This window comes from Syngnathus typhle, linkage group LG10 (genome assembly GCF_033458585.1).
Source record: "Syngnathus typhle isolate RoL2023-S1 ecotype Sweden linkage group LG10, RoL_Styp_1.0, whole genome shotgun sequence".
Classification (NCBI taxonomy): Eukaryota; Metazoa; Chordata; class Actinopteri; order Syngnathiformes; family Syngnathidae; genus Syngnathus; species Syngnathus typhle.
The window spans coordinates 1,926,104-1,944,083 of NC_083747.1; the positions used below are offsets into that span (position 1 = coordinate 1,926,104).

The 17,980-nt window shown below is 47.3% G+C and overlaps 1 protein-coding gene across 1 annotated transcript in view; it reads left to right on the plus strand.

The window, feature by feature from the left end:
• Positions 1-6,714: 6,714 nt before the first annotated feature.
• The window catches only part of si:dkey-22o22.2 (neural-cadherin), a 43,029-nt gene continuing 31,763 nt past the window's right edge, over positions 6,715-17,980 (plus strand). The window contains exon 1 of the mRNA XM_061288345.1: positions 6,715-7,943. Coding sequence (XP_061144329.1) covers positions 7,040-7,943 — 904 coding nt within the window. The 5' untranslated portion in view covers positions 6,715-7,039. The remainder of the gene's footprint in view (positions 7,944-17,980) is intronic.

Sequence of the window (17,980 nt, forward strand, 5' to 3'; positions counted from 1 at the left end):
TGAATGTTCCCAAATTTGACTAAATGGAAGGACATGGACAACAGTAAGTTTAACGACTTGTCAGACAAATGACAAAACTTGAAAAAAAAAGAAAAAGCGACCACTTGAAACCAGTTTGACTTAGCAGATGCCAGAAAAAAAAAAATACCGTAAATTTCGGACTATAAGTCGCATTTTTTTTTCATAGTTTGGGTGGGGGGGCGACTTATACTCAGGAGCGACTTATATACATATATATGTTTTTTTTTCACTTTTTTGGGCATTTTATGGCTGGTGCGACTTATACTCCGGTGCGACTTATAGTCTGAAAATTACGGTATATAGCTGTTCGTTCACTTTCATCTTTGCCTTGAGTCCATCCAAACATCCCTTCATGTCGTTCGCTGTGGAAACATCACATAGCATCCCATCATGTATCTGGCAGCGCTAGATTGACAGCTCTTTAAAAACACCGTTATTAGAGACAGAGTGAAAAGAAATAGCTTCAAACACCCACTCCACGTGCGCGTCACCATGTGTGTGCGTGTGCGCGCCTTCAACTCTGACGAGCCCCACAGCCATCACATCTTTTACCCGGCCGCATTTTTTGATTCGTTTGTCAGGCTCAATTATAATTAAAGTTAGCGGCCGTTCAAAGCGTGTGCGTGCGTGTGCGCGTTAGATAATCACACACTTTGCCTGTCAGTCACCTGTGATTGGAGAAACGGCGTACAATTTCGAGTGTCATTTGGCGGCTGGTCTCCATCTGCTGCGAAAACACACACACACACGTGTGTGTCACTCAGGTTGACGGTTGTCAGATCGCCGTGTGACATTTTGCAAATGCATCTGTCTTAAGTATGGAGGAGGTCGGTCATGTGACCTCACGGTGGGGTCACGTGACGTCACTTTGTGGTCTCCTTTGACCTCCTAAATGATTCAAATCTTGTTCATGTTTGAGAATCCTCTTGATTTGGGTGTGATTCTTTTTACTCGTGCTTAAATGGAAAGAAGTTCATTTAAAAAAGAAAGAGCAAACAAAGTGATTCTATTCATCCTTCACATCATTTTGCCATCTCGCCTCTCGCTTTGAAAGCGTCGCTTAGCTTTCATCAGGCCGCCGCCGCCGCCGCCAACATGTGGAGATAATTCTGACGTCTCCCAGGGGGGGGGCTTCCTCTTCTCGACGCAGCTTTGAGCTGTCACTCTTTTCAAAGCAAAGAAAACACATTCATGTCTGCAAAAGTGGCCTTTTATTTTTTTCCCCCTCTTCAATTCTAAACATTTAAGCTGACGGATAAACGCTGCAGGGTTGCTTACAAGTGATGTCATCACAAAGCAATTAGTCAAAACACAAGAGCGACCATCTTTGCCTCCTTGGGGATCAATACATGATCTATGGTGAGCACAATGGAGCCAGCCAATCAGCATTTAGATTGATCACAAGTGTCAGGGCGGGTATTGATGACACTTTGTTGTGTTCACGATTAATGATCTGGCAAATTTATTTACCATGACCAAAAAAAAAACAGGATGAATAAATAATACAGACAGGCTGTTATGTCCTTACTACTTTCCGGGTTCTGAGGTAGCAAGGAAGGTTCGGGCAACGACGTGATGAATACTGCTTTATTTCTTCAACACCGTCCGTTCACAGGCCGTACATCACAACACTAAACGTCCCCGAAGCTGCCCCTCCCACTCCCGGAGTTTTCCCCCTACGGAACATGCGTTAGCCCAAAATATACAACATCTCCTCCCCCCTTACAATGAACATGCATGAACAACACGGAATTACGCACCTAGAACTAAACATCCCCATAACTCGGGTCAACCGCGAACCTATAAGTCCAAGCGCGCAGGAGCTCGCCGCTCTCTGATAGGATATCTCCTATCTGGGGGCACAGGATCAGCTCCACGGTCGACCAATGGTGAACTTGTTGCAGGAGCTTCTGCAAAGGAAGAAGTCAGAGTCTCTGTCTCATGCGCATCCTCAGCTGGGACTGGTGGCGCGAGTGTGATTGAGTCCTGCACTTGGGAGGGTATGGGAACCGGCGTTTTGACGTGGGCAGAGCTATCAGGAAGATCTTTGAGGGACAGCTCTGCTGGCCCTAACTGAGTCTGCAGGAGTTGATCAACATGTCTTCTCCATACACCATCAGACGTTTGGACAGTATAAGATACTGGTCCCGTTTGCGCAATAACAGTGGCAGGAATCCACTTTGGTTCGCCACGGTAGTTCCTTGCCAACACAGAGTCTCCTGGCTTGAAAACTCTTCCTTTGCCCTCCTGTCCTCTGCACCTAACCTGTTTTTCCTGCTGACCTTGGACAATGTCCTTCATTGCTGAGGGCTTCAAGAGGTCAAACGTGGTGCGCAGGTCTCTCTTTAGCATCAGGCTAGCAGGAGATGTCTTGGTGGTGGCATGCGGACTGTTCCGATAGGTTAGTAGGAAGTGGTGCAGTCTCTGATGTAGTGTTCCTTGTCCTTGTGATGTTTTCAAGGCATGCTTCATGGTTTGAACAAATCTCTCAGCAAGCCCATTTGTTGCGGGGTGGTAGGGGGCCGACTTAATGTGTTGGACACCGTTAGCTTGCAGGAACACTGCCATTTCTTGTGAGACAAATTGGGGTCCATTGTCAGAGACTAGCTGGGCAGGAGATCCAAACCGACTAAACAGTTCCCCTAACTTTTCGATAGTCTTTTCTGCAGTGGTTGATCTCATGATAGCCACCTCTGGCCATTTGCTGTGTGCATCCACAGCAATAAGGAACATCCTGTCCTCCACTGGTCCCGCAAAATCAATGTGCACCCGGTGCCATGGTCCTTGTGGGAATTCCCAGGGGTGAAGAGGCGCTAGTGGAGGATTGTTCCTGACTCGGTGGCATGATGGACAGCTTTTGGCCAACTCTTCAATTTGTTGATCCATGTTCGGCCACCAAAAATAGCTTCTCGCTATTTCTTTCATTCGGACTATTCCGCTGTGTCCCGAATGCAGTTGCTGCAGCACTTTTGAGCGAAGTGACCGTGGTATGACCACCCTCCTACCCCAGAGTAGACACCCAGACTGGACAGACAGTTGCAATCTCCTCCCGAGGAAAGGCTTCAGACTCGCATTATCGCCAGCAGATCGACCCTTAACGACAATGTCCACGACCGCAGATAACTCCGGGTCATTCCGAGTTTCCCTTTTTACCTGCACTGCAGAGACAGGTGCTCTCTCCACCTCCCTGAAGTAGAAAAGGTCCACCGTGTCCGACTCCGGCCTTGTGACAGGCAAGGGCAATCGGGACAAGCCATCCGCATTGCAGTGGAAGTCTGATTTTCGATACCTGATGTCATATGCATGCGCCGACAACAACAAAGCCCACCTCTGCAGTCGGCATGCAGCAAGAGACGGTATTCCAGTGTGCGGACCGAGGATGGTGGTGAGGGGCCGATGGTCCGTCAGGAGCGTAAACTTCCTCCCATATAAGTATTGATGGAATTTCCTAACTCCAAAAACAATGCTCAGTGCCTCTCGTTCCAGTTGAGCATAGTTAGACTCTGTTTTGTTCAATGTCCTCGATGCAAAAGCGATTGGCTTTTCCTCACCACCCGGCAGGACATGAGAGAGAATCGCCCCTACTCCGTAAGGAGAGGCGTCACAGGCGAGCTGCAGTGGAAGTGATGGGTTGAAGTGCGTCAGGACCTTGGACGTAGTCAGCGCTCCTTTAGCCTTTTCAAAAGCCTCCTGACAGCTGGCTGTCCACTTCCACGTTTTGTCTCGGCGTAACAGTTCGTGCAGGGGTTGAAGCAGTGATGACAGATTGGAGATGAAGCGTCCGTAATAGTTCAGCAGACCTAAGAAAGATCGTAGCTGGCTGATGTTTTGGGGTGGGGGCGCGTCCACGACAGCGGCCACTTTTGATGGTGCAGTGTGCAGTCCTTCTGCATCGATCACATGCCCCAGATATTCCACAGATGGCTTGAAGAAGTCACATTTGTCCTTACGGACTCTTAAGCCGTAGTCCTTCAGCCTTTGAAGGGTAGCATCCAAGTTGCGCAGGTGCTCGTCATCGGTAGATCCAGTGCACAGGATATCGTCAAGGTAGCACTGTACCCCAGGCAACCCACTAAGGATCTGATCCATCGCTCGCTGAAAAAGTGCCGGGGCTGACGTGATGCCGAACGGCAGTCTGCAGTATCTGAAGAGACCCTTGTGTGTGTTAATGGTCAACATTTCACGTGACTCTTTTTCTACATGCATTTGTAGGTAAGCCTGACTGAGATCTACCTTACTGAATTTTTGTCCCCCACTCAGTCCAGCAAACAAGTCATCAATTAGGGGAAGTGGATATTGCTCTGCTGCTAACACCGGGTTAAGTGTTACCTTGAAATCTCCACAGGTCCGAATTCCCCCATCTTTTTTTGGTACGGGAACGATGGGTGTGGCCCACTCACTGATGGTCACCGGCTCCAAAACCCCATTCTTGACCAGGGCGTCCAAGTCAGCTTCTACCTTGGATCGGATGGCGTATGGTACTGGTCTAGCTTTCATAAACACAGGCTTGCTACCAGGTTTGACATGTAACTTAACGGTTATATCTTTCATGCTGCCTAATTCATCACGGAAAACCTCTTCGTGTTTCTCGAGTATTTCTTGTAGCGGAGAGGAACGGTGTGACAGTTTCCTTATCGCTTGCCAGTCCAGCCGGATTCCCTGTAGCCATGTACGCCCCATTATGGCAGGATGATTTCCCTTGGTCACATAAAGGGGAAGCCTTTTTGTCCGCCCATGGTACTGAACAGTCACATCCGTCATCCCTTCCATGTGCACTCGATGTCCCGTATATGCCTTAAACACTGTGTCTGATGGACGTAGTGGAAGGTGCCTCATGAGTTTCCTGTAGATCTTGTGTGACACTAGTGATGCCTTTGATCCTGTGTCTATCTGCATTTTCACCACATGTCCCTCCAACTTGGGTTCAGCCCAGTAGCCATCTGAGCTCTCACCTACATTCATCGCTCGTATAGTATTTACAGGCACTTCTTCCTCCGAAGAATCACTATTTCTTCCATCATCATGGCAAACGGTGCGCACATGCCTTTTTTGTTTATATTTCATATTGTCACTTCTGTTCCCAGCCCTTGAGCTTTTGTCCATGTCCTGTTTACTTCGGCACGCCCGCTCTATGTGCCCTCTTTTTCCACAGTTACGACAGTCCATCTCTTTGCACCAGCACGTTGATGCAAGATGTCCAGATCTACCACAGCGAAAACATGGCCCTTGCGTGTTCGGTTTATCATTGTTGAGTTGGTGCACTCTTTCTGTAGCACTTAGTTGCTGGGCCTCCTTTTTCGCCATTTCCATTGTTACACTGATGTTAATGGCCTTCTCCAAAGTCAAGTCACTTTCTGTGAGTAATCTCTTCTGTGCTGCCTCGTTCCTAAGTCCACATACCAGCCTGTCTCTCAAAGTGTCATTTAACACATCCCGGAACTCACAGTGTTCAGCCAGCTTGCGTAGGCCCGCCACAAACTGGGTGACCGACTCGCCCTCTTCTTGGCTGCGTCTGTGAAATCGGAATCTTTCTGCGATTACCAGGGGTTTCGGTGAAAGATGGTTTGCCAGTACATCCACTATTTCTCGGTATGTTTTACTGCCGGGCTTTTCTGGTTGCAGTAGGTCACGTAGCAAGGTAAACGTTTTCGGCCCCATTACACTCAAAAACGTGGGCACCAGCTTCTCCTCCTTTATATCATTAGCCATGGCGAAGTAATCGAAACGCTCAGTATACGAGCCCCATTGTTCAACACTTTCGTCAAAGGGACCAATTGAGCCAATCATTCCGGCCATTACAAGTTCCTGTTTGTATGGCACTGCTTGCCCTACAGACGTCTCCCCTCAGCAGGCCACTCTTCTTTTTTTTCTTCGCCACACTACTCACGACGTTGCCACAGTCCACCAATCCACTCCACCCGTCGAGACGAATCCGGCCAACACGCGTCAGTCCAGACGTCCTCGTCGCCAGTTTTGTTATGTCCTTACTACTTTCCGGGTTCTGAGGTAGCAAGGAAGGTTCGGGCAACGACGTGATGAATACTGCTTTATTTCTTCAACACCGTCCGTTCACAGGCCGTACATCACAACACTAAACGTCCCCGAAGCTGCCCCTCCCACTCCCGGAGTTTTCCCCCTACGGAACATGCGTTAGCCCAAAATATACAACACAGGCCACTTTGTTAGGTACCATGTCAATCAAAGGTTTCGAGTCTATTAGTGGCAGTGACCTAATATGATTCCATGAAATTTTTTTAATCAATTCCCAACAGTGTATTCACTTGTGTATGCGAATGTTAAGATTCTTTTTCCCCCCTAATCAAAGAACAGCATCAATATGCTGCCCTGTCAATCAAATCTGACAAACCGCCGTATTTTAAACTTGATTAGCAATTTGAAATGTTTTTTTTAACCAATCAGCTTTCAAATGAGCCTTGATGACATCATCGTGTTTCCATCCTCTGATTGGTTGGTCGGAGCAAAAAAAAAAAAAAGACAACTTTGATTAGCAAAACGAGCCACCGCATATTTTGTTATTAGGATGTAAAAAAAAATATATTTAACACACCACGAACCAACACTGCTGGTACCAAATGTGACTTTCTCTCTCCCGAATTTCGCTTTTGCTGGCTGTCAATCAAGTCTCCATCCTGCTCTCCAATTGGCTCATTTCCGCGTGGTGTGGGCGTTTCCTACAGAGCCACATGGAGTCCGTTGGGTTCCCTCTGCCGGTCTTCCTTCTCCCCCCCCATTCCACTCACTCTCCATCCAGAGATGTTCAAACTCGCCTTTCCTTAGCGAGATACGTCTCACTTTGGTAGATTCTGAAATTTTATCAACTCAGAGAACCATCATGTTAAACTGTTTTATTTCCCATGGCGCAGAGGATGGATTTTAAAATTTTAAATATAGACTTGGGACTTAAATGAAGGAAGTTTGACAAAGTCGTTATTTTAGAAGGCTGAAAATTGAGAGTATAGAAGTTAATTTGTTGTTTTATTTCTTTTTTAATGGAAATATGGTCCAAAAAGAAGTATCCCCGCGCGTTCTCCTCCTCTTCCTCTTGGTCCACCTGCTTCCCGTCTCCGCTCGTCGGTCTCACAACTCGGGAAGAATCGCGGAGAACTCCCCGGCCGGGACGCCCGTGGACGGGGTGGCTGTGCCGGTACTAGTCGGTGTCTGCGCCGGTAGTGGGGCCACGCTGAAAGGGAGCTACGCGTCCGACTTCCGTCTCGTTCACCTCCACGGACGCCGGCGACACATGGTTTTGGTGTCATCCAAACGTTTGGACCGAGAGTTCATCGCCATGTACGAGCTGACTGTAGAGCGGTGTGCTTGGGGTCCGGTGCTGATCCAGGTGGAGGTGACGGACGTCAACGACAACGCGCCCCACTTCACGACCGCTAATAGAACCTTGGAGGTGGACGAGTTCACCCCGCTCGGCACCGAGTTGATCCGGCTCCACGCCAAAGACGGAGACGCCGATGTAAATGGCCGCGTCAGTTTTTACGCACAACCCGAGTCCAACTTGCTCCGCGTGGACCCCGAAATTGGACAGGTGACGCTGGTGGGATCCCTCCGCGGACTGAGTCGAGTCACCACCCTGTTTTACGTCAAGGATGGCGGAAAAGAGCCGCTGGTCGGAGGGCCGGTCGTCTTGGAGGTCCTGGTGCGTCGGCCGGCCAAGCGGAGGTCGCGCGCCCTGGCCGAGGAGGTGACGTACGCCGTGAGCGTCCCGGATCAAGCCGACGTTGGAGACGTGGTGTTCACGGTGCCCGACCGGAGATTCGAGCAGCGATGGTTCGAGGTGATCTCCGACGCCGACTCGCCGGTGCAGATCGAGAGGGACTCCGGAAGAGTGTTCCTGGCGCGCAGCCTGCCGGAGCCTGCGGAGGTGATGGTCAAGATCCACAAACATAGAGGTAGGAGCAACATGAATTTTGGACTGAACGATTTACAGTGTCCCATCATATTAACATTTAATTAATAGTTTTTCCCCATCTGAACTTATTTTGCATCTAAGTCATGCGCGTGCGTGCGTGCGCGTACGTGTTCGCAAATGTAATTAAACACTAATTAAACATTAAACACTATCACTGCTATTGATTCAACAAGTAAAATATATATTTTTTTGCTATTATACAAGTCAGTGACAGACTTTTATGGAGTTAAATCAGTCGGCTATATACTTCTTGCATATTTTTCCACTTTTGTGGTTTGTTGACACGTGCGTGTGCAAGCGTGTGTTTGTTTGTGTGTGTGTGTGCACTTAAACATCACACACGTGTTGCTGCATTGGCATTGACAGTCACTTTCATCAAGTGTGTGCTTTTATTTGTTCCAGGCACTTTGTTTGTCCTTGTGCCTGTTTGCTTCGACCAATCAGCTGCGACATTCGCTTCACGTCAACGAAGAAGCCAAGAGTCGTTTTGCACTGATTGGTGATTTAGCTCGAAGCAGAGGGTGCGTTTATGCTAACAAATGAAGTGTAACTCTTAATACATCACCGGCGTACCGTAGCAATCAGCGAGGCGGAGAAAAAAGTATCTTTTGAACTAAAAAAATGTCCAAAGTGACCATAAAATGGAGGCTTCAATGTAAATTTCAAGAGGGGCCTCCACATGGCCATAAAAATGTCAATTTCTTCCCCCTCAACTCCATCGATGTCATTTTCATAAGGTTGATGTGGTCTTCATCCAAAGCGCAAAGTTGAGACTGAGCCCTTTTCAAAACAAAGCAGCCGAGTGTCGAGGATGACAACGTCCTGTTTGACAAGATGAAACGACATCCAGATGTTGCTCCCGCCGCCGCCCGCCCGCCATAACCTCACATCCCACCAGCAAAGTAAATGTTGAAGCGCGACTCTAAACTGGCCCCATCTGGGCGGCGGCTCAACATCCAGGTCACGTTTGTTCAATCAGCGCAAGCTAGCCGCGTGGCTCTTGTTTATTTGCGCTAATTAGCCGTGTTTGCTCACCTGGACCCCGAGGTCCCGCTTTTGCCGCCCAGACCCTCGGGCCCTTCCGACCGGAAGCTTTGTTTTTGTTACGGCGGACGGGCCAGGCCGTCTTTTGTGTGATTTGTGGGACACGCTGCTGAACGTGGTGTAAACTCCAGCTCTGATTGAGGCGCTCTGCTTTTTGTCACCGGTCAAACCCGGGGGCGGATGTGTCGCCACGTCAGGGTCTGATTGGTCGCCACCGTGTCTGGGATCGACAGAAGACAAGCTAAGCGAACCAAAAGGGGAAACAGAAGGTCATTTGAAAAACGCTAAGCCCACATAAATCAAACAAACATGTCAAAAAGTACAGATATTACGTACCGTAATTTTCGGACTATAAGTCGCACCGGAGTATAAGTCGCACCAGCCATAAAATGCCCAAAAAAGTGAAAAAATACATATATATGTATATAAGTCGCTCCTGAGTATAGGTCGCCCCCCCCCCCCCACCCAAACTATGAAAAAAAAACCGCGATTTATAGTCCGAAAATTACGGTAATAGTTCGACTGAGATGCTGTGTGAAATTTTGTTCTCATTTGTGTCAAAATCTGGACGGAGGCAAGGGTTTTTCGCTTCTCCTCAATGCCAACAAGCCTCTGGCGACATTTTGTGACTGAGAGAGAATCCAGATTTCTTTTCTTCATCTACTGTTGAGTTAAAAAACAAACAAAAAAAAGCTATGAGTTGATCACAGAGACAAACAGTCATTTCTAATCCCTTAACGTTGTCTTTGCGGCGCGAGAGAAACGATTATCTCAGCCAAATAACGATCAGTAGCGCAGCGAGACAAAAGGATCGTAACGAGCCCAAATCGCGGCCAGGAAAATTCAAAGTGCGCACACAAAGAGGATGACTTTGATTATTATTTCGCACAACAATATTCTGAACACAGTAGCGAGAAAGTTTTTTTTGGTCTTTTGTTTTAATTTATGGATGGAAAAACTTATTTCAAGCAAGCCTTTGATTGCATCAATACAAGCAACACAAGTCTTTGTACCAAAAGTGTGGCTGTCGGAATGGCCGACCGACTCTTCCCTCATTAAGCTGTTAAGTAATATTAATAGCTCATTGCGACTACACAAACGTCCGGTTGTGTCGCTGCTTTTTTGTGTGTGTGTGTGTGTGTGTGAGCCCCGAGGTGACACACGAGGTTTGTCGCACAGGTTTATTCTATTGTCTTTATTTGTGGATTTCGCCAAAGGCGCGAAGCAACCTGCCACTGCTGTGAGTCCGTGTGTGTGTGTGTGTGTAGATGTGTGTGTGTTTGTAAGCGCAAACACTATCGGATTGTGTGTCCTGGAGGCAGCTGAGCTTCACAGAGAGTGCATTTGTGTGTCTGTCATTGTCACAAGCATTGATCACACCACTCTCGATATGCATGTTTTCTCGCTGGTGTGTGTGTGTGTGTGTGTGTGTTAATGTTTGTGCGCGTGCAAAAATGCCGCGGGATAAATTATGGCGGCCACATGCTGACGCTCCCTGAAATGACCTTTTAAAGGAGAACAAAGCACACACACACAGGAAAAACGTGTTTGGTTTAGCGTGAATGCTTGCTAATGCTATGCTAGCTTCCAGATGAGCACCTGTGGCTCAAGCAATTGATATGAATGACTTCAACTTAAGTGCTCCTGTTGTCTGTAATGCATTCGATGGCCTCTAGGGGGCGTTATCCAGGCTGAGAGTAGTCGTGCGCGTGTTCTCACTGTTCGGTTTTGTTCGTGGAATGTCCTAATGGCTTATCGACAGCCAATCAGCCGCAGCCTGGGGCGAGGCCAACTAGGACAAGGTCGTCCAATCAGCATCGGTACCCGTCCCATGGAGCCGAGAGTCCAAACGGTAACCATGGAAACGGCAATCACATTTTCCGAATCCTTCGACAGCAAAAAAAAAAATTATTGATATTTTTGCGTGGGGAATGTTTTTGAATTGAACTGAAAAATCCATAAAAACGTACGTGACAAAGAAAATTATAAAAATGTTTTATATGAGATTAAATAACCTTTCAAATGAGAAAATTTTGAAGGAACCTCATTTGGACAAAAGTGGTGCTTTGGCGTCTTGTTGCTGAGTGACCATGTTAGTGGCGCTTCATTTGGACAAAAGTAGTGCTTTGTCGCCCCCTTCTCGGGGACCAGAACGGCCCGCCGCCGATTTATTATCATTATTCTCGTTGAAAGTTTGAAATTCAGACTTGAACAAAGTCATTTTGAAAGACAGCGTGGCGAATGCTCTTAGGAAACTTGGCGTCTCCTCAGACCGTCCGTCAATCTCCAGCGTGACACCTCTCCCTGCGGGCTCCGCCTCTCGGGGAGTTCCTCTGCAGGCTAAGACGACCTGGGGGACAAACTTTTTTTCCTCTTTTTGCCCTGCAGCTTATCTGTGTCTCCCCAGGGGGGGAGGGGGCGGGGGAGGGGCTCCCCCAAGGCAACCAAGCAATCAGGAAGTCAAGAACTTCTTTTAATATATGCACTTAAAAAAAAAAGACACGTTTTTCCCTCAGCTAAAAATGTCCGTTCCATTCGAAATGAAAGACTCCGCACTGTCATGGCGTCCTCTGCAGTGTTGCATTCTGGGATGTGGGTGGCATTGCCAGGTTACGAGGTGACTTCAGGTCTGTTTGTAGTCAATTAAAAGCACAAAGTAGAAAGTACAAGTGGGACTGTTGTAATAATTACTTCAATCATGGCTGACTCCCATCACGGACACACACATGCACACGCACACACAAACACACAGCCAGCTGCCAGCAGTCCCTGGAAACCTGACCCACATGCTTCCTTCACCACATGGACCCATTCTAACACACACACACACGCTCACAAATTAATTACACAAACACTTGCTTTCATGCCAGCTACTTTTATTTGCTGTCCATCACATTTTGTCGCTGCGGTGACTCACTTCACACATTTTCGTTTTAAGAATAGAAATAATGAGTCAATTTAATGACAGCAATTTTCTTGCTAATAGAAATCAACATCCGGTAGAAATCAGCCATTGCGAAATACTACACCCCCCCCCCCCAACTGTCACTCACACACAGTAAACACAAACAAAATACATGGCGAGGGAGATTCATTATGACAATGAACCTGTGCGCGCACACACACACACACACACACACACACACACATGCAAATTTCAGTAAAAATAAAGGTCTAAACTTGTTTCGAGTGTCGCATAGATAGCGCTTCGGCGAGGACAAAACACGCACAGGCGCGCACGCACACACAAATGAGCCCCAGGGTGCGAGCGGTGCTCGTCTTGTCAGAGCTGATTTGAAGCCGCAGTTTCGCAAACACAAACCTGCTTCAGATTGGATTACCAGCCCCAACGATGAAGAGGTGTGCAAAAATAAATCTGTGTATGTGCGCGTGTGTAGTTGTGTGGGGGGGGTTCCGTGCCAAGAGGTCCAGCCTCAGCAGTCGTTAACACCTACTTGAGCCTCGTGTGTGTGTGTCACCGATGATGCACGTCACGAGCAGAAAGCACGTTGTCTTGCTTGAATCTCAAAATTGTGATTTTAATTTAACCCCACGTTAATCTGGGAAGATTTACAGTTTGGATTTCTTTTCTTTTAATAGTCGGCATGCTTCACTTTGCTCAATGAGATGAAGCGGCGCCTTTGTGTGTGTTTTCGGGGGTGTCCCCTTCCAGCTGTGTTGATGACAGACGCCATGTCGGCGCCTCCTCATCTGACACCCGATCACTCGTCAAACGTTCGATTTTTGCACACCTGCAAACTGCGCCGCTTGACAAATGTCGCCGTGGCGACGCAACTCGACTTGAAAATAATCGTATTGTTTCCCTCGCGGAATTGCTTCTGCTCTTTTATCTGTCAGAGGAGGCTTAATTCAAAATCCAAATGCCGTCTCGTGATCGGCCGATGACCAGTCAGAGGTCGACCCGGCTTCTTTCACCAAAAGTCAACCAAGTGACGATAAGCGATATGGAAAACGGGTTAGATGGACGGATGGCGCGCAGATGTCCGAGGAGGCCCCCGCGTCTGGAATTGGCCGCCAAGGGGTGCGGGGAGGTTAAGGGTTGATGACAGACGGTGGCGGGTGATGGACGGCGGCGGCGCGGCGAGATGACAGCGGCGGCGTGGGCACGCTGGGGCAGGTTAGCGAGGAGACGGGAGAGCGCTTGAACCTAAGAGAAGCTTTTTTTTTTTCTTCGCCGTAGCTCTTTTTGCTTCTTTCCATGTACCGAAAAGCAAAGTTTGCAGCGTTGACTTTTTTTTTCCAAACGTACCCCGAGAACACGCAAGATCTGCTGAGTTGCAATTTTTAAAAATTCCGTCTAATTAGCAAATATTGTTAATGAGTCCAACAGCTGGAGGCAGCGCTCGCGTTGTCCTCAGACGTCCCTCGGAGCCTTTGACCTTTCGGGGTCGCCGGCGTCCCACTTCAAATTGGTTGTGATGCGTCGGCTCGCTCGCCCAGTGTGAACATCCTCTTCCTTCATCTTGAACTTTCTTTTCATCCTCACGTCTCAGCTTCGTCCTCGGGTCAAACAGCAGTGGCGCGCATTTACAAAGCACGCACACCTGACTCAGCACGAGGATTTTTTATTTTGGTTTTTTTTCGGGTCGGGGCTCAAAACAAGCTTGATGGAGTAAAGCTGAACATACAGCCTGCAGACTCTTCAGCGGCACTTCCTCCACTTCCTCCCCTTCATCTCCTCATCTTCATCTTGCTTTAAAGGAGACCAAAAAAAAAAGCTAAATTTTGAAAATAAGCTGACTAGAAAAAAAAAATGGTGTCGGGCCATGCACCACAAACAGCTCACGTCGACAATTTAGCTTAACGGGCTAACGTGTGCTAGCATTGCAGCTCTGCTTACCTTTTGGTAACTTGACGTGGGGGCGGGATTACGCAAATTAGCTTAATTGGAGCGTCACGGTTGTATCTTTTTCTTTTTACTGACTTCTTGCTTACGTCCTCTATTTTGCGAGATTCAAACCCAGAACCGCTGACGGCGAGCCAGGGGTGCCAGCTCCACTTTCACCTCCGCCTCCATCTGCACATCATTGTCACTTGTCGTCGTCATCCGTTTCCCCTGCAAAGCGTCTGCTTCACATTACACCCCTGTTGCTCCACACAAACACACGCACACAAGCTCAGGGTCAAAGTTCACCATTGAAAGGTTGCTTTGATCCAAAACACGTTCCTCCTTCTGACTTCCTCGAGCGCTATCCTCCGACGCGCGAAGGCCAAACCCGGGCTTGGTTGAGACTTCAGTGCGTGTGTGGTTTTTTTTTTGCGTATGTGTGTGCGATTGTGAGTGTGTGTGTGCCAGCTGGCGTTGTGTTCAGAGCTGGTGGAATGTGTACCGCAGGCTCTGGAGTCTGCGACTGGGACAGATAAGGCAACCGGACACACACACTCATAGAGAAGATGTTGCCAAAGATGCTTTCAAGTGAACATACACAGTCGGGAAAAAGGCTTCGCTCAAGTCGTTCAAGTAATAGTTTAGGTTGTTCAAACAAGTCGAAGGAAATAAATGAAGTGTGATGAATCTATGCGAATGAATTTCAGTCTGACTTTTAAACGGTGACAAAGTAGAACAATGCTCACTTTATGGAACATTCCTCTAAAATGAAAATGAAATATGACAAAAATGATAGGAAATGTCCATAGGGGAGCTCACATTTTAATTGAATGAGGTTTTTATTGGGGTCATCATGATGTTGAATGTGCGCGCGCTGGCGACAGACTCTGCTAACACCCAATTTGTCTTCATAAAGCTCCAAAGATGAGAAGAAGTCGAGCAGACCGTGAGGAAAGAACAAGATGCAGATTTGGCGGCTAATCAGGAGACCGCGTCGCGTCATGGCGACACGACGCGGCTAACGACTTCCTGCTCGGCTAATTGGGAAATAAAAGTGCGGCGAGGAGCCCAGCCACTCCTCCTATCGTTTCGTTTTCACATCTTCTCGGCTAATTTGCCCTGGTTCCTTTCCCTCCGCTTCCTCCTCGATTGCGGGCTAACAGGATTAGCGCTGCGTTTTAGCGAAGCGGCGGACTTAATTAGCAGTGATAGCAACAGCCTACCTCATTAAAGTCCAGGGCACAAGTCTCGCCACCATTTGTATTTTTTCCTTCACACTCTGACTCACTAATAGTATTAGCTCATATGCTAGCACATCGAAGATAAAGTAAACCGCGAATCTAGAAAATCTTCAATCGTAGTTTCTCAAGTTAGTCAGTCTTTTGTTTCCAATATTAGCTTCAATGCGACAGTTAAGCTAACTAAGTTCTTTAGTAGCTTCATTTATTCGCGCTTCTCTAACATTAGCGCTAAGCAAGATAAATGTTAGCTTCCAATATTAAGTCCAACAATGGCTTCAAATGATTTCCTGCTTCTGGTTTGTTTAATAATTAATGCTGTATTTTGGGATTACTGGCCGGAAACTCATAACAACTGCTGTTCACTTGAACAACAATAATCCTGCTCACCGGAGCACAGGCGGCATTTTGTTTATTTGTATTACATGCGCGCACACACACACACACACACAAAAAGAAAAACACACAGCAGTGTCCTCCATCTGCTGTGGGATGGTGTCAGGTCTCCTAAAAACCTAAAAGCGACACCACCGGAATCCGCTCTGTGGCCTGGGGTACCACAGGGCTCTGGCCAGGCCCCCCTACCCTTCTGCTGCATGCAGGATTAGCGCACACGGGCATCTGGATGGATTTAACGGCCCGCAGAGAGGTGAGGGGCTTTAGCTGGCTAGCGCTAAGCTAACAAACCAGCCAATAAACAAACGGGACGATTTGTTCCGTAGCCCCAAAAACGACACCAAAAACTGTTGACTTTGTTTTAAGGTGCCGTTTGGGTTCAAATATGACAACAAGGGAATTGAGTATACAGTCGATTAGCGATAATCCATGTATTCTTAAAAAAAAATGTGACTCATAAATGTTAGCTGAAATGCCATTTTAAAGCTGACCTTCGCTCACTTTATTTGAAATGTGTACACAACTTGTTTCGAACGCTGCCTTGTTGGGGTCCCAATTATGCCCCCCGAGGCGGGCTAAAGAGCCGGACAAAAGGCTCCATTGAGCGGCCATGACAGGCTGAAGGGGCGCCGGTTCGCCTGATCTGAGCGGCCACTCGCGGGCCTTTTGTGTTTGTTTGCACCTTTGATTGACAGCAGTTTCGGGAGGGTTCACGCGGGAGGGCATCGACTTGCGTGTTTGCGTGTGTTGGTATACACCAGAATTGCAATTAAAGCCCTCATTTGAATGTAAAATGATGCTGACTGATGATGTGTGCTGCGCAATTTTTTTTTTTCTCATGAGCATTTGGACTCATTAAAATGACAGTTTATGAAAGTTTAAAATGCATCTTAATTTGCAAATTATTTTGTTTTTTTCCCCCCATGAGTTTCCCGAAATAATGTCATTTTTAAATCATTATCGAATAGAAAATGACATCTTAATTCCTCCGAAAATTAAATCTATAAAAATCAGAAACTAAGGCTTAATTTCTCATCCAAATAATCTATTTTTCAACCCTTCAACATTTCTTCAGCCTCATGCTAATTGGGATTCTCGCTTGTTGTCTTTTGTGTTACCCACCGTTTATGTTTTCACACAACAGGGCCGCCCTTTAACCTCAGCTGCCAATCACATCTGGGGGGGGGCGGGACCTTGGGGGTGGGAAACGACATTGGGGGCCACAATGGCGAGGGATGGGAGAGCGCCCTGGGGTCCTGCGGGTGACGGGGCGCAGCAGGCGCCGCTTATTGCCAGTGCCTGCGTGTATATATGTGTGTATACGTGTGTGTGCGTGTGTGTGAGAGTCATTATTGACATGACAGAGGGCATAAACTCTGTGTTTGTCATGCCCTTCTTGTCCTCAATACGCCTCATTGTCTCTTAAGCATGAACACGCACACACACGGGAGCAGCTTCATGGCTGGCTGCTTGGCGTCATTGAATTGATGCGTTTCTCATCTTTTTTCATGCCCCTCAGACATTCCGTAACATATTCGGACTAATTACCACGAGTCGGATGGATGACGTTTGGAAGCGTTTGTGGTCCCCCGCTTGCATTAGGCGCTCCTTCAAGTGCATGGAACGCCCAATACGCCACGGCGTTAATGGAAATGTGGTGGTTCGGCAGATGTATTATGTCAGAAGACATTTGGTCAAGCTCAAAGCTTAGCAGAGTTTGGAGAGTCATCAAAGCTCCCCATGGGTAGTGATGAATATTTTACAGTTTTACAATTTGGAATCTTCTTCCAGTCGAGTTTACATGGAATTTGGTAGTCAAACTCCAGATGGGTTGGGCTTTGAAGGACAACTCGAAATGGAGAAACCACCCTAAAATGGAGGCTTTGAACTAAAACGGACGACTTTCTGACCAGTCGTGGCTTTTCATCTTTTAATACAGTTTCTTCTTCAAAAATACATCTCAGTTTCTGAGCCGTGTAAGTGTGATGTCATTAAGTGACAAAATGGCCGCCGCCTTAGCAAGATTAAAAACAAGCTATTTGTTTATTTCTTATCCCACAACTAAAATCACAACATTGCACAGAACATATCATCAAAAAAGATTCTAAATTTAAAATATGTTAATTTCCCCCTTTAAGATGAATACGAAGAATAATGAAAATAATGCTCGTAGCGTTCAGCCCCATGTTAAATCTCGGTTTGCTGCATTTGTAAGCTCAGGACGCCTTCTCACCGGCGCATAATAAATGTGACATCACTTCCTGCGGCGGGGAAACGTCGAGCCGACACACTCATTCATAATTTACAGCAAAAACTATTTTGGAGTTTGTGTTTTTTGTTTTTTTTTTGTGTCATTTTTGGAAGGCGGGTGTTCTACTGGAGAGGCGTTTCCGTGGTAACCCATTGTTCCGACACACGCACTTGGTCTGTCTGTTTAATTAGGTCCATTAAGAAGTGTGGTGGGCTGGGATCAATCTTCACCCGAATGCA